This window comes from Myotis brandtii, unplaced genomic scaffold (genome assembly GCF_000412655.1).
Source record: "Myotis brandtii unplaced genomic scaffold, ASM41265v1 scaffold931, whole genome shotgun sequence".
Lineage (NCBI taxonomy): Eukaryota > Metazoa > Chordata > Mammalia > Chiroptera > Vespertilionidae > Myotis > Myotis brandtii.
In genome coordinates, this window is record NW_005371843.1 from 1,792,316 (window position 1) to 1,810,993 (window position 18,678).

Sequence of the window (18,678 nt, forward strand, 5' to 3'; positions counted from 1 at the left end):
GAAGATACTAAACATGTTCTCTACCTAAAAAATAAGTACACATTAGGATTTTTATTTTGTCATTTTAATCTGTGAAACTTACAATTTAATTATAAACTTCAACTTATAAGTATGATTCAATGCCTACCTTCTGCTTTTGGAATGGCAGGGTATATCATGTTTAAGGCTGTTTTCTTCAATTTGCAATGTATGATTGAAGGATCCATCTAACTCCTGCACTGTCACTTTAAGTGGTCCCTTTAAATTAAAGAAACATAATGTTCATACATAGTGCTAGAAAATTACCAATATGTACTCTTTCATGTGTAGGTACATGTATCAAAATATAAAATAATACTATCCAAGATGTGTATCTGAAGACCAAGAAAAGCAATTAGTGCCAGAGGGGAGAATTTGTATCCCCTGAAATCTCCATTTGTAATCTGTCTTCCATTCAGCAACACTTGGTTTTTGCTCAATTTCATTCTTTGTAAACAAAATCACATTATGAAACTTCGAATCAGATCCCCACTCAAAAGTCCTTCCTATATTGTAACTGGGGAGAAAGTAATACAGAAGCTCATTTTAGAAAAAAAACTTACCACATATTTCTGAGTTCCAGGTGATGTATAATCTTGTTTTATTTCCAATTCCAAGACATTTCGTTTTCTATTAAATGCAAAACTTCCATAAAATTTTACCACTCCACTCTGGTCTCTGAAGAATTGTAAAGGAATTTTTGCATACTAAAATGAATATGTACTAAACAAATTATTCACTGTGGTAATAATAATTTTCAAATGCATTACCACCAGTTCAAAGCTTGAGAGCATGCTTCATTGTAAAGCAGGTGGTAAAGTATTCAGAATTCTTGTGGAAAATGTTTCCCCAGATTTAAACAGAATTTCTGAAACATTAAGAAATTTGTTTTTTGAAAGAAGTAAAACCACTCTACTGGGTTGCTAATAAAATCAATGAGAAAATGTAAAAACTAAAAAGTTCCAAGATACTACTCAAGTTGTGCCAACTTCTAACCACATCCATAAGTCACCAGAACATTGCATCTTACAAGTAACTGTAGAGGCCTGTCTGAATTATTTACCTCCCCTACCATCAAGCCTGTTGCTGTACTCACACTAAAAACTACTTCAAAATAAACCAAATTTTACAAATAGTACAGATGTGTGTATGAGAGAGAGAGAAAGAGAGAAAGAGAAAGAGAGAGAGAGAGAGAGGTATGATTTATAGTTCTTGGTTATTTTTACTATTCTTTAGAAATATAGTTTTTATCTCTCCTTTCATCCCCCAAATCCCTCTTCTTCCTCCCTCCCCTCACACATACAATCTTCTCCCCCTGCCCCCACCACCACTTGTTGAACTGCTATTTAAAAGGATACACCCACTGCTTTATTAAAGGTTGAATGTCTTTGCCAGAGACATTCGAGATGGATTTCAAAAACCCAAATGTGGAAACCAACATTTGACTCCACATATGGGACTGGAACTTCTGAGATGAAGCAGTACTAGCCAAACTTAGCAGTTTATTGAAAACCTGTAAGGATAAAAGTATCATTTAGTAACATAATATACATCGCTTTCAATTATCTACGAAACCACTTTGCAACAGAACTTTATTACAGTCAATTATATAAGACAGTAATTTCACATCTTACTCTATAAATTATTCTAGTTAAAGACTATCAATAGAAGTTATGCAAAGAATTAAACAGCCAGAATAAAAACCATTTTTCTTTTAAATAAAATTGAATTTTAATGTCTTGGCCAACACTGAATATTGTTTTTAAGATTTATAATAATATATAATATCTATAATTTGTTATGCTATGAGCTTTACATAGAAACTAAACATTACTTAAGAAGTTGAGAACACTCAATAGGTTTTATAATACTCCAAAAAGCTAAATGGCTCTTGATGGACCACCTTTCATTTAATACCTGTGTTCTTTACTCTAAAGGCAAGCTGAAGAACAGAAGCATTAAAGAAACTTAATTTTAGGGCAAACTTTAAAAGTTTTTTTAAAAAGATTACTAAAAAGTTATTTTTTACTTACCTCTAAGAATGTTATTAGTGAGGAAAAAATACATTTTTTTCCTCATTATAATACATCTGGTTTCTACTTCCTCAACTACTATCTATCTATATAATAGAGGAATATGCAAATTATCCTGGATGCCGTAATATCACGACCGGACAGCAGGGACCTGAGGCTTTATGGCACCTGGCCAGGGTGAGGGACCTCAGGCTGTGCCCCTTGCCCGGCGGGGCTTGACGGGGGACCTCAGGCCGCACCCCCACCCCAGCACCAGGCCGGGAAACCTCAGGCCGTGGGGCTTATACAAAACCATATGTATAAATTGGTTTTACTTTCATCCTCACATTCTAATTTTATCTTCACAATAATCCTGCACTAAGTGTCAAGTATTGATACCCATTCTATACTGAGGAAACACAAACAAAAAGCATAGGTATAAGTGGGCTAACAGCTAACAACTAATAGAACTCCACTTCATAAACCCAGATATCCTGACCCTATTTACAGAATAGTATTCATATTATAGCTATACAGATCTTTCTTTATAATTGGTCAATTCTTAAGTTTAATACTTACTTGTAGCATAAATTCCATACTGATCCTATTTTCAATCAATCTCATTACAAGGTGAGCTTTACACTGGAACATAGTGTAGTACTCCCAAGACAGCGTATGTGGATGCTTTATTGAAAAGTATAGATGGGATGCCGGACTAAACAAATAAACAGATTTACTTAACATAACAATTTTAAATATTTAGTAAACAGTACATTTCATGGCCACATCAAGACAATAAATATAAAACTTCTTGGGAATACCTTAGTATGAGAGCAACAAAGACTAGGATACATACACTCACAAAAAAATTTTAAGCCCGGCCTGTGTGGCTCATGGTTGAGTGTCCACCTATGATCCATGAGCTAAGGGTTTGATTCCTGGTCAGGGCACATGCCCGGGTATGGGCTCAATCCCATGCAGGAGGCAGCCAATCAATGATTCTCTCTCATCATTGATGTTTCTGTCTCTCTTTCCTTCTCCCTTCCTCTCTGAAATCAATAAAAAATATTTTTAAAAATTCAAGATGAACTGCATATCTAAAACAAAAACAATTATAAAAGTACTAAAATAAAATAAAGGAAAACATTTATTTCCATAATTTAGGGGTGGAAAAAATCATATATATATCAAATATATATATATTTACTGATTTCAGAGAGGAAGTGAGAGATAGAAACATCAATGATGACAGAAAATTATTGATCAGCTGCCTCCTGCACACCCCACACGGGATCAAGCCTACAAACCAGTAAATGCCCTGACCAGGAATCGAACCGTGACCTCCTGGTTCATAGGTTGATGCTCAACCACTGAGCCATGCCAGCCAGGTGGGAAAAATCTTCCAAAAGAAAAATATAAAATCCAGAGGACAGTAAGACCAGATTGACTAAGTGAAAATTTAAGAGATCAGGAGTAAATTAAAAGAAAGGTACAGTCTAGTAGAATTATTGAATACAATTTTGTAAATGTCATATATACATAAATAAAGGCAAAAAAAATAAAAGTTTCAAATATATTTGAAAGAAAATATAGCAAATTTATAATCGTGGTTATATTTCCACGGAGAGGTTTTGTAGGAGTGAGGGGTGATAAAAAAAAGGGGGGGCTAAAAAGGATCTTTATGTTTTACTCCACACACTTTTACACTGTCCTGTTTTATATTTCTTAAAAGAGAATGTATTCATGTGCTGCTTTTATATACAAATTTTTAAAATTAAACATACAACAAGAACTAAATAAATGGGCAAAACCAAGGTATTTTCACACAGTGGGAATGCTCTAATTATATACTGGGAAACAGCCATATGGCAGGCAGCCAAGAGAAGAAAGTCAAAGACTTAATGAGTGAATGTGCACTATGTATGTATTTATCTCAAATAATTTCACAACCAACCTGGTTAAGATAGATTATGAATCATCACTGTCACTTTACACATTAAAACACACACACACTTTCTCTGGAACAATATGCAAAATTTTCTTAGATCACCAACAATGATAAAAAAGAAAATCCAAGTTTGTCTTACTTCAAAATTTCTATGCTTTTCCACTGACCTAATCTTGTCTCAGTGACCATAACAAAAAAGGGCTCCTGGTTATACAATTTCAAGTTTCTTAACTTTTGTTGTGTTTTCAGGCACTTGGGCAGTTCGGTTAATTCTATGGGCCCCATATAAGAAACGAGTTCAAAATGCACAAAATAAAATTTACAGAATTATAAAGAAAACCAATTATAGTGAAATGATCAAAATATAAAAAATTATGATATACCAATATGTGAGTGAGCTTATCAATGCATTAAATAATAAGATCTAGCAGTGGTCTACTCTAGTAATTTTGAGTTATAAGTGCAAAGAATATCTCAAATTAGCAGCTATTATAATGTGACAGGAAAATATCTTGTAGGCAAAGTCACATAATTGTCTGTTGCCTACATTCATAATTAAAGAAAATGTAAAATTTCACTTTATGGTTAGTGAAAATATTTAAAAATTCCCATCCAATTCAATTCAAATAATTATTAGTGTTTCCATTATTTTAAAACTTCTACGAAAACAGTATGCTATAGCCCAAACTGGTTTGGCTCCGTGGATAGAGTGTCGGCCTGCGGACTGAGGGGTCCCGGGTTCGATTCCGGTCAAGGGCATGTACCTTGGTTGCGGGCACGTCCTCAGTGGGGAGTGTGCAGGAGGCAGCTGAATTGATGTTTCTCTCTCATCCATGTTTCTAGCTCTCTATCCCTCTCCCTTTCTCTCTGTAAAAAATCAATAAAATATATTAAAAAAAAAAAAAAGAAAGCAGTATGCTATAGTAGCAGTAGAAAATTAACATGGAAAAAAAGAAAAGCATTACATTTTTAAGTCTGTTTTAAATGTTTAAATCCATTTGTAGCCATCATATGTAATAAAAATAGTAATGAAAAGAGTAATGTGGTTACCAGGGTTTGTGGCCTCAATATTATTACCTGTTAATATTACCCTTTGGTCTGTGTGGGCCTAAACACCCATACAAATGATCCTTAAAGAGTGATCCCATAAAAGAAGTTTTATAATATCATATCTGAACAATAAACATACTTATCCTTCTCTTTTCCTCCACCAAATATGGGATGTAGTAAAACTCCACCAGTTTTCAGCTCATACGCCACGATTTTGTCCAGCTCCTAAAAAAAAATATGAAAATCGGAGCCAGTGAAAATTTTTTTACATATAAATTTAAAATTGAACTGTGATTTCTCATTTCCTAGAATTAGAATGTAAATTTCTTAAATAAATTAAATGAATTTGAAAAGTAATTTATGTTCTTATAAAAAAAGCAAATTATACCGCTGGCTAAAAGACAGCACCTAAAAGCCTTGTCTACTTTGTGACTTTAGAGCTGGCCAGTATCCTGGTAACTTTCCTAATGGCTCTTCCCAACCTTTCTAGCTGGTTTTCCAAGCTTACGTTTTCTTTCTCTGTATTTGGCTTTGATGGAGAATTTAGGAAAGTAAAAACAAATGGGGATAAAATGACGTCAGGAATCAACACTTTAAAACTCCTTGTCTTCTCCAATATGACATACATCAAAGTAAAAAAATAAAAGCTTAAGTGAAAAAAGGACAACATAACTGTGCTAGCAATTCATAACTAGTTAAATAATATACAAGCAGAATAGAGAAGTGGTAAAAATCATAATGAAATGGTTAAAAGCCAGGTCTAAATCCTGGCTCTACTACTTACTAGCTGTGTAACTTTGGCCAAATAACTTAACCTCTCTGTGCCTCAGTTTCCTCATTTATAAAATGGGGATAATAACATAGTTAGGAAGATTAAGATGGTTAACATTTATAAAATGCTTATAACTGTGCCCAAAACATGGTAAGTGCTGCATGTCATTTCCCCTTCATTAGTTTCTGAAATGAAGAAAGGACTCTTCAGTTCTAGATGCAGGAATTATTCTATAGTTCTAAATGTCTGAAATCTTTTACAATTACCTTTTGGCTTACTTAAGTTCTAGTTGGGGTGATGAAAATAGATAAAATGAGAAAAGGGGGGAAATGAAGGGCTCTATTTAATAAGGATATTAAAGGCTAATCTTCTTCCACCTTAGAAGAAATAAGCTAAGCATGATATGATTTAAATGTATATTTACATGAATGTGCTAGGCAAAATACTAGTACAGTTGATTTTTGTCTTTTGGGTCAAATCTAAATTATAGAAAAAAGACTAACAATGACAGGAGCATAAATGCACTGAAGGGCTAGCCAGCATATAATAAGCACTTACTACGTACAAGGCACCATGCATATTACATGTATGATGTCTCATATTCCCCATCCATGGGGTAGATACTAATACTATTCTCCTTATAGAGATGAGGCTTGGAAAGATTAACCAAAGTAACAAAGCTTGTAAATGTATGAGGCCAACTGCAAAGCAATCTGACTCCAGAACCTGGACTCTAAGTCTAAACAAATTTAGGAAGCAGCGAGATACATTAAAAATGACTACTATGAGAATTTGGAATATATCTGATAACTAACTTGATGTTTAAGGAGCTTAAATATTCTCTTCCTTAGGAAAAAAAGTCTTTAGAGGCCAACACTGATAATGGAAATGGGATAAAATAGACCATTAGTCTTTCCCATTATAGTCATTCTCAGTTTACTGGAAGAAAATTAGAGACTTTTGAATGACAATAAGTATTTTACAATTATTTTTCTAAAAATGGAAATGTGGCCCTAACTGGTTTGGCTCATTGGATAGAGCGTAAGCCTGTGGACTCAGGAGTCCGAGGTTCGATTCCCGTCAGGGGCATATACCTTGGTTTTGGGCACATCCCCAGTGGGGAGTGTGCAGGAGGCAGCTGATCGATGTTTCTAACTCTCTATCCCTCTCCCTTCCTCTCTGTAAAAAATCAATAAAATATATTTTAAAAAATAAAAATGGAAATGTGTCTGGCCAGTGTGGCTCAACGGTTGAGCACTGACCCATGCACCAGGAGGTCGCCGATTCCTGGTCAGAGCACATGCCTAGGTTGTGGGCTCAATCCCCAGCAGGGGATGTACAGGATGTTTCTCTCATCCATATTTCTTTATCGGTCTCCAACTCCCTTTCTTTTTCTCTAAAATCAATAAAAATAAAATAAAATAAAAAATAAAGGACATGCAACTTTGAAATCGGGAAAACATGCCTTACTGACTTCTAAGTGGATAATGGATCTAGGTATTTTTACCTCTTTAATCCAATGGCGGTATTCATTAACTCCAAAAGTTTTTTTCATCCAAAGTCCATAAATATAGCCTGAAATTCCCTTCAGTACCCATTCATCAGACCTAAGCAAAAAGTAAAAATATGAACTTTTAATCATAGAAATTCTTCAGATAAAACAGAAGATTACAGGTATAGTGTTTACTTCTCTGCCTTCTTAAAGAAAATGAAAGTTATTAATAAATTATTTGTTTTTTTCCACTGCCAGCTGAGTTCTACTTGACCATTCCTTGTGCCTTTTCATATCTGGCTTCACCTTTAACTGCAGGACTGCTGCACAGTCTTAGTTCAAGTACAATGTGCCTATGTGTGTTCTCTGGCAGTGCTGCTCCCTCTCGCCCAACTCTGTCCACACAGTCAGCCTCTAAAATAACAGCCGCATTCAGTTATTAGCAACCCATGCATAATTATCGATGGGATTCCAAGACCTGAAGTTTAATTACTTAATTTTTTAGTTTCTCAAGAGGAAAGGCAATTGATATCATTCATTCATTCATTTGTTCATTCAAACATTTGGTTTACCATGTTCCAGGCCCTATTCTTTAGTGAAACTATGTAATTTAAGAAAGTCAAGAGGCTTTACCCTCTGCCCTCTCTTCTCCAACAAGGGGGGAAAAATAATATTTATAGCACAGAATGGTCACTTATAAATTACAATCTTAAGGGAGTTTCCTGTGTTTCTTCAAATGCATCTTAATCAAAAAGAAAATAAAAAGTGGTGTCTCTTACATCATTCAAATAAATTAGCACAGAGAAAGGCACCAGCAGGAAAATTCCTACATCATTATCACTATAGTAGAAGAGCATTATTTTGCCTTACACATTATCTTGAACATTACCAATTGCACTGAGCACTGACATTAGAATTCTAACTATAGTTCGCTGTACATTCAAGTCCCTTTATCTACAGTATTCATTCAGTTTAAGAAATTGTTGCTATCAAAATTCTTGCCTTATTCTTATCGCAAATTGCAAAACTAATTATATTGAATTCATGGCCAAAAATTTAGGATGAAATTTACATTCATTCTTTTTCTTTAAATATATATACATATAGAATACTGTCTTTAAATTTAACTACTGCAGTTAGCACAAAGGTGAGTTTACATTGCAAGAAAATAAAATAAAAACAAAGTTTCTCAATTCTTCTTTTCAGTATTGTAAACTTTGAAATTACTCACCAAGACATTCTAGATATGAAACATCCAAAAAACTGCTGGGCCAAGGACTGGGCTAAACACCTTCTAGTCAAAGGTGTCTCATCGATAATCATGGCACTGTGTAATAGATTTGTGCTGGAATTTTAAAAAGACAGATATTTATAACCAGGAAAAAAACAATTATTGAGTCAAAATAAAATAATCCCACATCTAATCTAATAAAAGAGAAACATGCAAATTGACCACACCTCACCTATGCCCCAAGAAATGCCCACCAGCCAATCAGAGCAACTATATGCAAATTAATCCAACCAAGATGGCGGCCGGCAGCCATGGAGCTGGAGCAAGCAGGAGGCTTGGTTGTCCCAGCGATGGAGGAAGCCAAGCTTCCCGCCTGCCCTGGCCGGCTGTGGCCTCCGCTCAAGGCAACAAAATTTCAATTATAAAAGATAAATAAATCCCAGATACCTGCTTCCAGCCAGACTCCACTGGGTGGCTGGGGGCCATGGCCAGCCTGCACACAGCCATCAGCCCCTCACCCAGGATGGCCACACCCTCATGGGATGAGGGTCCCCACTGGGGGGCTTGGCCAGCCTGCAAACAGCCATCAGCCCCTCACCCAGGATGGCCACACCCTCATGGGGTGAGGGTCCCTGCTGTGGGGCTTGGCCAGCCTGAAAACAGCCATCAGCCCCTCACCCAGGCTGGCCAGGCACCCCAGGGGGACCCTCACCCTGATCCGGGACACCCTTCAGGGCAAACCAGCCGGAGCTGCCCCCTGGTGGTCAGTGCGCTCCCACAGGGGGAGCTCTGCTCAGCCACAAGCCAGGCTGACAGCTGCCAGTACAGCAATGGTGGTGGGAGCCTCTCCCGCCTCCTCAGCAGCGCTAAGGATGTCCGACTGCAGCTTAGACCTGCTCCCTGCTGGCAAGTGGACATCCCCTGAGGGCTCCCAGGCTGCCAGAGGGATGTCTGTTTGCCAGCTTAGGCCCGATCCCCCGGGGAGCGGGCCTAAGCCAGCAGGTGGTCATCCCACAAGGGGTCCCAGACTGCGAGAGTGCACAGGCCGGGTTGAGGGACCCTCCCGAGTGCACAAATTTTTGTGTACCAGGCCTCTAGTTTAAAATAATAGAATTGAAGTTAGGCAAAAAAGAGAAAAATCAGAATATTCTCCCAAAGAGCTTTCGCATCTTTTCGAAATATAGCTGAAATCCATAATCTTGATATGTTTTGCTTAAAGCAAGGACTACGTTTCCCAATGAGTTCCATGAAAAGTATATATACCTTTTGCAGGGGTAAAGGGAAGGGAAGCATCATTATGTTAATAAAAAAACTAATCCTCCTATGAAGGGCTCTTGTAATATTTTCCAAGTAATAACTATTAATTTTTTGTGCTCTATTATTTACTTTCATATACACTGACCCATAGGAACCTTCTAACAACCCTCTGGAAAATGCAAGGACAGTATTATTATCCCCTTTTTGTTTTTTATTTTATTTTTAATATTTTTGTTGATACAGAGGGAGAGAGAGGTAGAAACATCAATGATGAGAGAAAATCACTGATTGGATGTTTCCTGCATGCCCCCCACTGGAGACTGAGCCTGCAACCCGGGCATGTGCCCTTGACCAGAATCGAAACTAGGACCCTTTAGTCCGCAAGCCAACACTCTATCCACTGAGCCAAACCAGCTAGGGCAGTGGTCGGAAAACTGTGGCTCGCGAGCCACATGCGGCTCTTTGGCCCCTTGAGTGTGGCCACAAAGTTTCAATCGCACTGTAATTGCGCACCCGCACGTGGTATTTTGTGGAAGAGCCACACTCAAGGGGCCGCAGTTTGCCGACCACTGAGCTAGGGCAATCCCCTTTATAGAGATGAGAAAATTTAGGTCCAGATAGGGTAAAATGATTGACCTTGACACACAAAACTTCTAAATTTGAAACTTTTCAAAGAATGAAACAGAGAAGGGAGAGAGGTAAAGAGAATACAAAAGGAAAGAAAATGAAAATAAAGTTCTCTTTTCCTTTTTTCTTACAAAATAATTTCTGAAAATATAAATGAATTTTGAATAGTGCAAAGAAAAATCTCTCACTAGTTATTCACAAAATAACTTACATGATTTTTAACTGCATAAGCAGAAAAGACTTTTAAAAAATATGTAAAATATTCCCTCTTCTGTAATAATTTCAAGATTATGTGCCTATAGAATAAAACAAAATATTTAAAGCCAGAAAAAAAATCTGCCATTTTCAAGAATTAAACATCTATAAGTGCATTGAAGTTAACTGAGAAATTTAGGACACTTTTATTTCCTTCTTTGCCTTTCCTTCATCTTAAATTTTTGTCAAATAATTATATATTTTATGATTTACTTTTTTCTCTTAAAGAATTACCTCTGACATTTGCATTTTGTTTCATAATTATGTTCCAAAAAATGACTTAGACATTAACTGTTCTTTTTTTTTTTTTTTGACATTAACTATTCTTTACTGGCTTGTTTATCAATGGTAATAAATAGGCATTAACTATTCTTTAATAGTTAATGGTTGTTCCTTTTGTACCCTTTCTTCCATTTTTGGTTTCTTCCTTTTGACTCATCAATTGACTGATGGACCTTTGCGGGCATTGTCTGTCAGGCCGATTATGTGAGTTCTTACATGTCTAGAAGGTCTTTCTCTTAACCCATCTATACTAATAAAAGGGTTATATGCTAATTAGACCAGACATCTTCCGGACGTCCTTCCGGACAGAGCCACAGTGGCAGGGGCCAAGGCAGAGGTGGTTAGGGGTGACCAGGCTGACAGGGGTGGGCAGTTAGGGGTAACCAGACCAGCAGGGGAGGGCAGTTAGGGGCAACCAGGCCAGCAGGAAGAGGCGGTTAAGGGTGACCAGGCCAGCAGGCGGAGGCGGTTAAGGGCAACCAGGCAGGCAGGGGAGCAGTTGGGGCGATCAGGCCAACAGAGGAGCAGTTAGGGGCATCAGGTCAGGCAGGCAGAGTGGTTAGGGGCGATCAGGCAGGCAGGCAGGTGAGTGGTTAGGAGCTAGGGGTCCCGGATTGTGAGAGGGGTCCCAGATTAGAGAGGGTGCAGGCCGGGCTGAGGGACCACCCCCCCATGCACGAATTTCGTGCACTGGGCCTCTAGTATATGAATAATATCGTAACTATGTACAGAATTCTTTGTAATTATTGCTCCTAAAAATTCAATAGGCATTGCTTCATTGTAGAATTTAGTTACATAATAAAGTTTGGGAAAAGTCCACTTTTTTCTTTGTGTGTAACTTGTTTCCTTCCTATTTAGATACTGAAATGTTTTTCCTTTATCCTTGAAACTTGAGATTTCATAAAGATGTACAGTCCCTTTATATTCATTTTATCCCTTAAATCTGCTGGCTTGCAGTTTCCTTCATGTCAGAGAAATGTTCTTCTATTATTTCTTTGATCTTAGAAGTAGTAGATTACAGAAAATAGTTAAACAAAATCTTTAATTAGAATCTTTAAAAAAATTTTTCATTCGGTTTTATTGAGATAGAACTGATATACAGCACTGTATAAGTTTAAAGTGTATAGCATAATGACTTGATTTACATAATTCCAAAATGATTATCACAATAACTTTAGTTAACATTTATTACCTGGTAGATAGGGTTACAAGAAAAAAAAGAGAGAAAAAATGTTATTTTCCTTGTGATAAGAACTTTTAATATCTACTACCTTCACAACTTTCAAGTATACATTATATCCCCAATACTTATAACAGAAAGTTTATACCTTTTAACCACCTTTATCCAATGCCCCCACTTCCCACCCCACCTCTGATAACCACAAGTCTGATGTCTTTTTCCATAAGTTTTATTTTGTTATAGATTCCACATCTAAGTGAAATACAGCCTTTGTCTTTCTTTGGCTTAACTAGAAACTTTAAATGAGTATATAAAATGTTCATTAGTGGTTGGCTCATAATGGGCTCAGTAAACATATGTAGAGTAATGAATGAATGAATGAATGAATCTTTTTTGCTCCTTCTCTTTTTGTTCTCTTCATCTTCCTGTTATACAAATGTTGTATCACTTATATTCTCTGTCTCTTATGCTTTCCCTCATCTCTTTAGCCTTTTCCTCTGATATCTAATAGAAATTTTCAAGCTAGTTTTCTAATATCATTTGGTTTTATGCTATTCATGGCTTATACTTTCTATATTTTTAATAGTGATTTTTCATATAAAAGGAATTTTTATAATTGAAATCTCATACATTCTTTTCTCATACATGCAATAAAAATTGTAGAAACTGCCCAGCTCCCAGCTCAGTGGTTGAGCATCGACCTATGAACCAGGAGTTCAGGGTTCGATTCCTGGTCAGGGCACATGCCTGGGTTGCGGGCTTGATCCCCAGTGTGGAGCGTGTAGGAGGCAGCCGATCAATGATTCTCTCTCATCATTGAGGTTTCTATCTCTCTATTCCTCTCCCTTCCTCTTTGAAATCAATAAATAATATATTTTTCCCTAGCCAGCTTGGCTCAGTGGATAGAGCGTCGACCTGAGGACTGAAGGGTCTCGGATTTGATTCCAGTCAAGGGTATATGCCTGGGTTGCAAGCTCAATCCCCAGTAGGGGGAATGCAGGAGGCAGCCAATCAATGATTCTCTCTCATCATTGATGTTTCTATCTCTCTCTCCCTCTCCCTTCCTCTCTGAAATCAATAAAAATATATTCAAAAATAAATAAATAAATAAATATTTTTAAAAATTGTAGAAACTAAAAAAATATATGTAAACATTATTATCAGTTAATTCTGGATGAAAACAGTATGAGTCTTTTGGGTTATTCTAAAAGTTTTCTTTATGCTTTTTTACGTTCTTTAATTTTAAAAACACTAGATTTTCTACAAAGCCAATCATGTTTAAAGAAAAAATACAAAACACATCTTAAAAATGATCATATAATAAATAACCATTTCAAATTTAAAGAAATACCAACCTAAAAATGCTCATAGAAGCATAAGCAGCCACTTCAACATAAGCCTCATCGATGAATACAGTCTTAAAGCAGGAGTATGGGTATCGATATGTAAGAATTTCTTCATAAAATTCAAAAACCTCATGAAGATATGATGTGGTATGTTTAAGCAATGGAAGAAGTTGGGGTAAACAAAAATGAGCAACCTGAAAATAAAAGCAAGAAATAATATCCTAAATAAGTTAATTTTATATTTAAATTTCCTAAATATCTCAATTATAGATAAACTAGAGGCCTGGTTCACGAATTCGTGCACGGAGTGGGGGGGGGGCTGTGGGAGGTTGGTCAGCTGGGGGGGAGGGACTGCGGGAGGTTGGCTGCTGGCCCCAAGGAGGGAGCTGGCCCTCGGCCCCCCTGGGAAAGGGGCTGCGTCTGCTGCCACCCACCCCTGCTTTCCTGTCCCAGCCCAGCCCGAAGACCCCGACGGGTTGGGAGAGGAGGCAATGGTTGCCAGACGTGGAAGGAACAGACACCAGATGCTGATGTCACCATCGGTACCCTGCCACAGTGTGGTTCCCTGCCTCCCCCGCTCCTTCTTCCCTTGCAACCGCGCCACCGTGGCAAGCAGGCAGCCCCCGGGGAAGAGAGAAGACAGAGGACGGGAGCAAGACAAACCCTTGTGTCGAGGGCTGACTTTCAATAGATTGCAGTGAGGGAACTGCTCTGCTATGTATGAAACCCTGACCCAGAAGCACGTCTCTACGAATGGTTTAGCACCAGGGGCAGATGGGGGCTGGCCAGCCAGGGGGAGGTGCCGTGGGAGGTTGGCTGTGGGGGCGCACTAACCACCAGGGGGCAGCTGCTGTGCTGAGCGTCTGCCCCCTGGTGGTCAGTGCATGTCATAGCAACTGGTCGACCAGTCATTTTGGTCATTCAGTCATAACAGTCGCTTAGGCTTTTATATATATAGATGTTCATACAGGTCCTTTTTTCTTTTTTACAAATTCATGGTACTGAAAGAAAATGCTTGTGTGAAATTAGAGATTACTTTTACTATATGTATAAAATATTTACTGTACTTAAAAATCAAATTCATGATGGATTATAAGTCTATAAAATGCTTAGAACCAATGAAAATATAACTTTGTTTTTAAATTAAGTAAAAAATTCTCCTGCATACAAAACAAAAAAGATGTGCATTTCAAAGACTTACAGATCTACCAGTAATTCAGAAATACCCAACCCAGTGAACATTGGACATGTCATAGTATTATCTTAATAATTAATAGTCAATGTTAATCATACTATCTTTACTGCACATAGAATGTCCTCCTTGACTATCTCAACTACATATTGAAAGCTGCAGGGAGCTTATTGCTTGCTAGGAAATAAGAAATGCCTGCAATATAAATTATGATTTCCTTATTAGGCTACATCACACCTTGGACATGGCACACAAATATCACATTCCATCTTGTCTCAATTTATGATTCTGTGCCAAATGAATGGCATCAACAGTGACAGAGATCACCCTTGATAGAACGAGCTGGCAATGATTCAGGCAGAAGACTGAATATAAGCTAACCTTTTTGAATTGGACAAAAGTCTGATAGGTAAGGAGAGGAAAAGAGGACATTCCAGATAGTGTCAGAAATAGGGTATGATTAGGAAAATCTAAGTAAACTACCTATATTGAATATAACAAACACAATAGGAACGTATTAGAAAAAAGCTAGAAAGGAATATTAAGGTCAAATTTTAGAAGATTTTGAAAGCCATGCTAACGAGTTCTGATTATTGCAGGAATGTGGAGGTAAGGAAAGTTTCAATGTGTGATAAAAATTCTTCTTCTGATAGCATTATAAAAAAATAGAGTAGAGACTACCATAATAATGAGGGATGAATATCTATACATTATTAATGGACAGGGCCCAAACTGCATCCTGATCAACACTCCTATTGGTACACAAACAAAAAAATACTACTCACCAAAAAAAGAATTCACTTTCAGACAAATGTACATGATAGCAAATCTACTGATATTGAGGCAAAAATTAAAACTATTTGAGCATCAACCCTTGAACCAGGAGGTCAGGGTTCGATTCCCAGTAGGGGGCATGCAGGAGGCAGCCAATCAATGATTCTCTCTCATCATTGATGTTTCTCTCTCCCTTTCCCTTCCTCTAAAATCAATAACACACACACACACACACACACACACACACACACACACTATTTGAGATAAAAAGACTAAGACATGAGCTCTAAGTATTTGAGAAAAATACCGGACTGTCATTTTCCTTTCTCTCATCCAATGTCTCAGCGTGGGAAAAAATTCTTCCAAAATACAAAGTAGGTACCAATCAAATGTTGATTCTAAAGTTGATAATTTACCAACGATAATAAAATTCATTGCCAATCTAATCAGCAAATACGCTTTTAAGAGACATTGTCAAGACAGTTTTTAAAAGTAAAACTATTGCCGAAACCGGTTTGGCTCAGTGGATAGAGCATCGGCCTGGGAACTGAAAGGTCCCAGGTTCGATTCCGGTCAAGGGCATGTACCTGGGTTGCGGGCACATCCCCAGTGGGAGATGTGCGTGATTTCAAAAATGCTGTGAATTTCAGGAAAGCAAACAAGAGCAGAGCAAGGAGCTAACAGTCTAACTCTAATTGCCCTCATTTTTGCTCACATAACTCAAAGAAATGCTGTTGAGATATACATGGTCACAGTATAAGCCTTATATTAAAAATAATAACAACTAAAATTAAAAACATAAAGAACTAATAGATTTTGGATTTTGGTAAATAATAGATTCATTCAAATGTTACTTTAAAAGTGTACCATAGCCAGAGGATCAATAGCCAGTGAATTACTTTCTAACTACAAGCAGTCTCATGCTTGGGGAGACCTAAAAGCACTATCTGGCCTCTCAATTGACAAATGATTTGTTACAAAATATGGGGTGGGGGAAAACTGGAAGAAGCCTTCATGAGTCTGTTGAGCAGAATTCTAACCCTGTCTCATCCTTTTCTCTTTTCCTCTATATACTGAAGTGAGAACCAAATCTTGCTCTTTAATTTTGAATTGCAATTTTTCAGGTCCAGAGATGTTTATAACATTCATAAACATATGCCAAACAAAAAGATGACATTATTAATGCACACAATTAGTTACCAAAATTAGCCTATATACTCTAATCAATATATAGTTGAAGCTCTTTTGAATGTGAAGACCTCTGTTGGAAAAAATCTGAAATTTTATTATGACAATATTTTGAAAGGAATTCACATCATTAAATATATATCAAACAAGGAAACCTTTTCTCTAGAATGATATTCTTGACAGTTAAAAGAAGAGTTAAGAAAAACTTAGTGTTTCATTAATATCCTTCTTTTTCTCAGGAGTGAAAGGGCAAAAGGGGAGAAAGGAGCAAGAAGCCATACCTCATGCATATATGGATCTACAAGTATTTCAAAAGGTCCAATGGCCAAGGCGATATTTGACGCAGCTGTTGGAATGGTAAGCATGTAATGGAAGGTCTTCTTCCTCATATCATGGGTATACACTGTCTCCACCAAATCGCCATTGGAAACAGCCACCATCGCAGCATCTACTGTCAACTCTAATTTCTATGTACATAATTCAGAGTATGAGTCAACACATGGGAACCAAAATCTAGAAAAAAGATCAACAGTATAAAAAATATGTTGAAAGTGTAACCTAAATTGCTTTACCCACGTATAAATTACTTTTACATTCATAGAATATCTACAATAAGAAACTTTAGCTATTTGAATACTGAAGTGGTTTTTTTTTTACTGTGTAATGTGGAAGAATTTTATTAAAGACAGAAACTTGTCTCCAAATATTTTCGGGAAATATTAAGTAAATGTATCTTGTGGTACCTTCAGTTTAAACCCTAATAAGAGGTAAGCAATTCTTAGTTTGCAATTTTAAAAATGAAAATAAATTTCGTTTGTATATTCATATAAGTTAGTTTTGATGTAGCACTCATTTCCAAAAACTAAAAATACTGATAATAAATTTTTAAAAATACAATATTCAGAATCTATTTCACAAGTTAGAAAATCGCTTTTTTGGAGTATCTGATGCATTGTATAAATTCAAACAGTGCTGGTAAAGCCATACATAAATTTCTAGTTGACTTTCTATCAATTCAGGTCAGGTTTTATTATGTGCCAGGGTTTGTAAGTAGCACTGAAACACAAAGAAATATAAGATATCATCCCTGGTTTGGAGGAGTTAATAATCTCAGAAGAAAATGCATACCATAAAGTAGTATTTCAACAACATGTAGTGAACTACAGAACTACAATTACACACAATCAAACTAAATCTCACTATCATAGTGTTCAACAAAAAAAGCCAGATATAAAGAGCATAATGCATATGCTTCCATGTATATCAAGTTCAAAAGCAGGTGTAATTAATCGTGGTATTTTAGAAATCAAAACAGTGATTACCCTTCGGCAGGAGAATATCAGGTAGGGAAGCAGTGAATGGAAATGGGTGGGAAAGAGACTCTGAGATGCTGGTAATGTTCTTTTTCTTGATGTGAGTGTGGATTACATAGGTTTGTTCACCTGGGCAAATTTATTGAACTTTTTATATACAACTTGTGTAATTTTTTGTTTACTTCAATATATAGTTAAAAAATAAAAGAACTGAGATGATTTTAGAACAATATACTTACAAATGAGAGAGAAGACATATTGAGGAGGAATGACTAATTGAACAAGAAAGAGGTAGAAGAGATTGGGGGAATCAAGCTGGTACTTCTCATTTTATACTAAATACATGTATTGTATTTACATTGAAAATGAAATTAACTAAAACATATAAGAATGAGTAATCTACCTTGTGGAATTCTGATACCCACAAGAGAAAACATGAGCACCTCTCTCTGCCATACTTCCCTCTACACTGGGTACCACAAAATGAAGACCTCCTTTTGGCTGATCCAAAGAAAAATTGATGTGTATCTTTAGGACCTTTAATTCTGCAACAAATAAATACACACATGCATTGATACATAAATATGTAAATTAGTGGTCTATAATAAGAGCAAACTTACACTGAACATAAAAAGGCTCATGAAAAACCACACTCCTTAACCAAGTTCAGGTTTCACCATCTCTCCACCTAGGTTAATTCCATAGCCTGCCTTCACAGGTGTCCTTGGCTCCACTCAATTC

General features: G+C 36.8%; 1 protein-coding gene across 5 annotated transcripts in view; it reads right to left on the reverse strand.

Moving 5' to 3' along the window:
- The window catches only part of TAF2 (TAF2 RNA polymerase II, TATA box binding protein (TBP)-associated factor, 150kDa), a 72,815-nt gene that overhangs the window by 37,007 nt on the left and 17,130 nt on the right, over positions 1-18,678 (reverse strand). For 3 of the 5 annotated variants that reach the window (XM_014533043.1, XM_014533039.1, XM_014533042.1), the window contains 10 exons: positions 18,341-18,482; positions 16,906-17,137; positions 13,480-13,664; positions 8,524-8,637; positions 7,308-7,407; positions 5,168-5,253; positions 2,610-2,745; positions 1,377-1,531; positions 582-696; positions 128-237 (listed from right to left, as the gene is read on the reverse strand). In XM_014533043.1, the coding sequence (XP_014388529.1) occupies positions 128-237; positions 582-696; positions 1,377-1,531; positions 2,610-2,745; positions 5,168-5,253; positions 7,308-7,407; positions 8,524-8,637; positions 13,480-13,664; positions 16,906-17,064 (1,160 nt within the window). In that variant the 5' untranslated portion in view covers positions 17,065-17,137; positions 18,341-18,482. The remainder of the gene's footprint in view (positions 1-127; positions 238-581; positions 697-1,376; positions 1,532-2,609; positions 2,746-5,167; positions 5,254-7,307; positions 7,408-8,523; positions 8,638-13,479; positions 13,665-16,905; positions 17,138-18,340; positions 18,483-18,678) is intronic. The other 2 variants (XM_014533041.1, XM_014533040.1) reach the window with 2 other exon arrangements.